General features: G+C 39.2%; 1 protein-coding gene across 1 annotated transcript; it reads right to left on the reverse strand.

Moving 5' to 3' along the window:
• Positions 1–2,032: 2,032 nt before the first annotated feature.
• On the reverse strand, positions 2,033–6,290 carry eef1akmt2.S (EEF1A lysine methyltransferase 2 S homeolog). Its single transcript, XM_018227361.2, has 6 exons — positions 5,974–6,290; positions 5,687–5,752; positions 3,719–3,833; positions 3,389–3,499; positions 2,397–2,613; positions 2,033–2,212 (listed from the first exon to the last, which is right to left on the reverse strand). Exons 1-6 carry the CDS (start codon positions 6,021–6,023, stop codon positions 2,109–2,111), a joined length of 663 nt encoding a protein of 220 aa, XP_018082850.1. The 5' UTR covers positions 6,024–6,290; the 3' UTR covers positions 2,033–2,108.
• Between the last annotated feature and the right edge of the window lie 492 nt (positions 6,291–6,782).

Here is a 6,782-nt window from a genome sequence, read left to right on the forward strand (position 1 = left end):
AAGTTCCAGTATAAACAGTATGAGTGTCCAGCCTGCAGCCCTGCTTTCCTCCCACACTGTCCACATACAGGCCACTTCATTGCTTTCTGATCAATTTGACTGAATACTTGTAATAGTAAAGACTCTAGAAGCACCAATGGGGCAGGGATTGATGTATAATATCTGCACACTGGGGGTCATTTATCAACACTGGGTAAATTTGCCCACGGGCAGTAACCCATGGCAACCAATCAGATTGCTGCATTCATTGTCCTACTTGCAGCTGGCTTCAAAAATCTTATCATGGATTGGTTGCTATAGGTAACTGCCCACGAGCAAATTTGCCCAGTCTTGATAAATGAGCCCCAATATGTTGGCACTATATAAATAAAGGTTAGTTATAGCAGCTGGTTTTGCAGCCTTCTCGGCCCTTTTACCAGGGAGGGACCCAAGGCCTAGTAAACTGCAGGAACATCTTCCTCTTCAACTCCAGGGCTTATAAAGTCAACTTTAAATACCCCGGGGTCAATAGGGATAACTGCAGGGTTACCTGGATGAACCGGAGGTCTGTTCCATCTCTGAGAGGAAACAAGTGTTGTTAGGATCCAATGCACACACACAAACATCAAAGTAAAAAATCCTAATACAGGTATGGGACCTTTTATCCAGAACACTCGGGACCTGTTTTGTTTTTTCCCACAAAAACCTTTTTCTATGTCCAGTATCTGGCACACGCCTCCAAGCTTTCCGATGGATTTGTCGAAATCTTCACAACAACAAAGAACATTCACAAGCGTTATTAGTACCAGATATGTGTCTCTACAAACTGCTGACTTTCAGCATTTTAAGTTCAAAAAATATCATCCTTATACCCAAAATAGAAGACTAAGCACACTTAGGGGGTTATTTAATAAACTCCGGTTGGGCTTTTTGGGGCAGTTTATGGGGTCTGTGCTGGAATTAGCCTGAAAATCTGACATTTTCAGCAAAAATCCAAAAAAATTTAGGCTTTTTGTGAGAAAGCCCGAAACACTGAGTGGGAAAAAAAGCTCAGAAAAAATTGTACGATTTGGGTATTCGCTCGATTTTATTGAGTTTTACCCAAAACTCAAGCTTTTTTTTAATAATAGATACGGTCAAATCGTGGATTTTAGTTTGGTCGGACTTTTTTTATTAAAAAAAAAAATCAGAAAAATTTGGATTTTGATAAATAACCCCCTTCGTGTTGACTTTGTTATGAAAACTACACACCCAAATGAGGATTGTGGGTCCCTAAGAAGTCACGTACAGGAACAGCGTTATGAAAACGCTTACCTGGCTGTTCAATTTTGTGGTCCTTGTTTGTGAATGGCAAGTCACATTGCCCAAAGGATCAATTTCCCAGTCACTTTATAACCTTACCATCCAATTGATTTATTTGCTCTTAACTAGAAGGAGTAGGTGGGTATTATACAATTATATACATATACAATCATTAATGTCGCTCTGGTCAATTACTATTATAAAGGTAACGGATCAGTCATGGAAGTATGCAAAAAATATATACAAAAGGAGCATATTAACGTATGGCAACCTCTGTGGAAAGATTGTACGTGGTATAATGAAAAACTTCATGTACTACAAACATATATATGCACACTTTTTTCTGTAGGAAAAAAAAACTAGAAGTTTTCGAAATTTATTAAACTCTGATGGTATTGGTCTGAATAAAAAAAGTACTCCAACTCAGACGTGTCGAGTTCATAGATGTCAATGGCAGAAGTACCATTCATATCCTGATCTGCACTGGGTTTCGTTCAATAATCCGAAGATTTCATGGTTTCAGGCTCCAAATCCGAAATACTGTAGTTGGAGGTTTCAGGCATCAAATCCGAAAAAGTCAGTTTTCGGTGACAAATCCAAAAAATTTGTACAATTTGGATTTTTTCAAGATTGTATCGAGTTTTTTCCCTGCACAAATAATTTTCGGAAAAATGTATTGATAAATAGGAGGGAAAGTCAATGCATATTTAGTCTGACTTTGATAAATACTTCAAATAACAGTTTTTTTTTATTTTTATATAATCAAATATATTTAATGCATAGACACAGATAACTAAAAAAGAATAAATAAACATTGTTTGTGTTTGTCAAGAGCTGCTCCTCTTCTCTAATACCACTGCAGTAACACTGTGGCCAGCCTTCCCTCCAAAACTAAACGTGGGTGTTGGCAGCTCATCCTTGAATTCAAACTCTGCAAAACAAGAGCACACCAGAAGGAATAAGTAACACAGGGGGCGAAAAAGACCAAGGTACGTACAAGTTTAAACCTTGTGTATAGAGAAGCAATTTGCATATGGCAGTGGTAGTAATCCTAATAAAAACTGTAAAAGGAGACACCAAATTCTGGCTCCATGAAGCTCCATGAAGCTCCTTACCTCCCCCAAACTGACGGAGCAGTTCCTCCTTGGTCCAGTTGCAGGAAGTTATAATAAAAAGCCCCTGCGGCTTTAGGGCCCGAGACAGTGACTGCACATACTGCTCACGCTTCTCTGTTGCACCTGTCGGATCTAAGCTTACAGCATCGAATGTTCCTTTATCCAAGCAAATGTCAAACAGCTTTGAGGGATGGAAGTCTTCAAGAAAATCGGTGACCTAAAGGAAGTCATACAGTTGTGTAAAAACTTAATTTCTCCAGCATGAAGGTCCATAACATTTACAAGAAATTAAAGCCACAAACTGAAAAGTACCAACAGTCACCTTCTGTTACAAGCAATTTTGATTTTCAATTTAATCATGTTGTTCCTTTTGAATGCTTTCTCTTCCTTTTGCCTCTTTCTGTTTTGCTATGATCCAGTTTTTCAGCTTCTAATTCCAATCTCACTGTGGGAAGAGGGCGTACTATGCTAATATGTGTAGGGAAAATATGGCGCTGAAAGCTCTTGCTATTACAGGATATAACAAGACACATAATGCTTGCTTTTATCATACTGTACACAGGTTGGACTATGCATCCTCTTTTGACAATCATATATAAAGCTCTTCCTGGAAATGAAAGCACCTGGTTATGTTGGAAAAGCTGCTGAGCCACAGTAAGGAAGTCCCTCAGCTTTTGTGGTAGGTATCAATGAATCACTTATATTCATTATTCTCAATGTATGTGTGGTCAGTTTCAATCACTATACAAAATACCAAAGAGCCCTTCTCAATACACATGGGAATTTGCAGTGTCCATGACCAATCCATAAACTAACTTAGTGAGATTCGTTAGAACATGAATGTCAATCATAAATCTACTGATCTCTGGCAGTTAAAACAAAATATATTCCTGTCAAGCAGAAAAACTCAATTGGAACATACTATTGACATGAGCCTGTACCTATTAACTCCTAACTATCTTTCCTGAAAGTCACTTGCTTCTATTTCTTACCTGTAAGTGTACATTTTGGGAGACTCCCTCCTTTTCACATATGCTTTTTGCCAGTTGCACAGCATCGCTACAATAATCTATGCCAGTGAGATTGCAGTAGCCAGAATTTGCCTGTAATGACAACAGAATGATGAGGGCTCTTGCCAAAGAGAACACTTGCAAATTACAATCACACTAGGAATGTGGTTATAGCCCTGATCTGTGTCATCTTAACAGTGCAGCATATGTAACGGACTTCCCCATTATTTAATTTGATAGTTTAAGGATTAGCGTAACTGATAAAGTGAATGCAGATTAGAGGCCAATACTGTTTAATTCCTTCATTCTTACCAGTTCCACCAGTAACATGCCATTTCCAGTTCCAATGTCAAGTATGGAAGCAGTCTGTGGTACTTTGTGTGCATTAAGCCATCGGATAACCCGTGCCATACTGCCTTCTCCAAACCTGACGGAAGAAAAATAACTGTAACCAGATGCCCTATCTTATAGGGGGGCTTCCTTTCCTAGCAGATGTATTAGAGCTCATTCAAATAACTGATTCCAGTAAAACAAAATCTAACAAAATAACTGCCTTTTGCACAAATCCTGCATGTAGAGAGACATGATGTCTGGTGATTTTAATAGAGTGAGCTCTAACACATCTTCTTGGCAAAAGGAGCCGCCCTATAAGATATATTGGATCATTCATCGGACACCCAACTCTTGGATGAAGACAGAATGAGAAGAAACAGAAGCGGAGAGGAATAGTGAAGTTGAACTTGATTATTTCAGAAATGGTATAGAATTTTTTATTGATTATATTTAGAAAACTTCTTATTTCAGTATGATGATGCTTATATTAAATTTTCATTTTTGCAATGTTCTCCTTTAAAAAGTGCACTGCGATTTTATACATCTAGTGGGCCAAGTGCCAGGACGGCACAAGAGATAGCACTAGGAACTATATAGTAATTGTATATCACAGGCCAGATAAGTCCTATGTGTGTATATGATTTATCTGGAATCCCATTATCCAAAAAACTCCAAATTATGGGATGGCAATCTCCTGTAGACTCCATTATAACCAAACAATTTAATGTTTAAAATAATTTCCTTTTTCTCTGTAGCAATCAAAAGTACCTTGCATTCGATTCCAACTAAGATTAAAACTCAGGGGTTTATTTATTAAAGTCTGAATGCCAAAAACTCAATAAATTTAAGGTTTTTTTTTGTTTGTTTTTTTTACTATAAAATCCAAATTTTTCGAGATTTATTATACCCCGAGGATGGAAAAAGTCTGAATCCGAAAATCCGGCATCTCAAACCTACCGAGGTTGTATACAAGTCAGTGGGAAAGGTCCTTATCCTATTTGGAAGTTTCTGTGGTCTGTGCTGAAATTAGCCTGAAAATCCGACTATTTTGGACAAAAAAAAATATGGAAACGTTTTTCTGGGAAAGAGCCCCAAAAAAAATTTAAAAAAAAAAAGATTTAAATTAAACTCATACAATTTCGATTTTCACTTGATCTTTTCGTGATTGTCCTTGATCAAATGAAATCTTGCTTTTTTAATAATAAAGAAGGTCCAATTGTGGATTCTAGTTTCGGACTTTTTTTTATTAAAATACTCTGCACCTTAATGTTTTATTTTTTTTAGCAGACTTGGCTATGGAAATCCATTCCAGAAAACCCCAGGTCCTGAGCATTCTGGATAACAGGTCCCATATCTGTATATAGCAATATTGTTGTTTCTTGGTAAACCCAAGAAAAAAAAGGATTATTAGAGAAAAGGGGAATGAGACTAAAGGTGGCCATACACGGATAGATCCGCTCGTTTGGCGATGTCGCCAAACGAGCGGATCTCCCTCCGATATGCCCACCTTGAGGTGGGCAATATCGGGCTGATCCGATCGTGGGCCCTAGGGCCCAACGATCGGATCCTAGCGTTCGCCAAACGGGCGGTCGGATCGCGGGACCGCATCAACGAACAGATGCGGCCGCGATCCGACGGGATTTTTAACCCCATCCGATCGAGATCTGGCCGACTTTCGGCCAGATCTCGATCGGGGAAGCCCGTCGGGGGCCCCCATACACGGGCCAATAAGCTGCCGACTTGGTCTGTCGGCAGCTTTTATCGGCCCGTGTATGGCCACCTTAAGACTGTTGTGAGTTACAGAGGATCTGAAGCATTTCCTATTTTATTCAGAGAGGGGATAAAATTCTATGTTGACTCTAAGTTCCTGGTTCAAATTTGTATTTAGAGATAATTTCCGTGAACTTATATTATTTCACTTTCTAAAAATATGAATCTATAACTCACCATATCTCACCCTCATCACCGTATTCCTTGAATGACGAAAGCTCTCGACTATAAACTGCATCCCAGCTGGAGATAGAGAAAATAAATATGTAAAAAATACTCCAGTAATAATTATTCAATCATTATTCCATAGTCATGGAAAACTATTATGAGATAAGAGAGGTACGTTTAGGTGGGACTCAGTCAGGTGTAAGGAAACTAACACTAAATAAACACGTGCTGCCTCTCCAAGCTACTTCCGGGTGTACAAACTGATAACCCCACTCCCGCCTATTGCCAAAACTCACTGTTCCTTGGTACCCAGTGCTGATGGCGAAAATTCTTCCTCGTTGGTCATGATACCCAGTGAAAACGCGACGGTATGCGGGAAAGTGAGGCTATTACCGACCGTCTCGTCTTTAACACGTCACGCCGCGCAAAGCATGGTGGGTACCGTCGCACAAAGGTGAAGCCGGCAAGGGGAGCTTCCAATCCAGAGAGAGTTTGCAGTAAAAGGAGAGCAGTGGCGTCTCGCTATAGGGCTTTGCAGAGACCCGTATGTAGTATGACATTTGTGCCCTGGCAGGGCTACAACAAGTATTTTTTTAAATACTCTTCCCGAGTGATGTTTTACTGCACCAGACAGTTCTCATATCACGCAGTAGCTTTAAATGATCCATGGCCAGCCCCAGCATGTATATTATTTCTTAACTATTAGCCGACCAGTCTTCCTTTATTACTAGTATTAAAGGGGCTGTACACATTTAAATGGACTTTTAGGGGGCCGTTTATTTAGCTCGAAAGAAGGAATGAATAAAAAAAAAAATTTAGAATGGTTTTTTTGGCTACTTTGACTACGACTTCGAATCGAACAATTCGAACTAAAAATCGTTCGACTATTCGACCATTCAATAGTCGAAGTACTGTCTCTTTAAGAAAAAACTTCGACCACCTAAAAGCTACCGAAGTCAATGTTAGCCTATGGGGAAAGTCCCCATAGGCTTAGCTAGCTTTTTTTTTTATCCAAGAAAAATCGCTCGATCGATGGATTAAAATCCTTCGAATCGAACGATTCGAAGGATTTAATCGTTCGATCAAACGAAGTCGAAGGATTTAA

The sequence above is a fragment of the Xenopus laevis genome, chromosome 7S (assembly GCF_017654675.1).
Source record: "Xenopus laevis strain J_2021 chromosome 7S, Xenopus_laevis_v10.1, whole genome shotgun sequence".
In the NCBI taxonomy this organism is placed as follows: Eukaryota; Metazoa; Chordata; class Amphibia; order Anura; family Pipidae; genus Xenopus; species Xenopus laevis.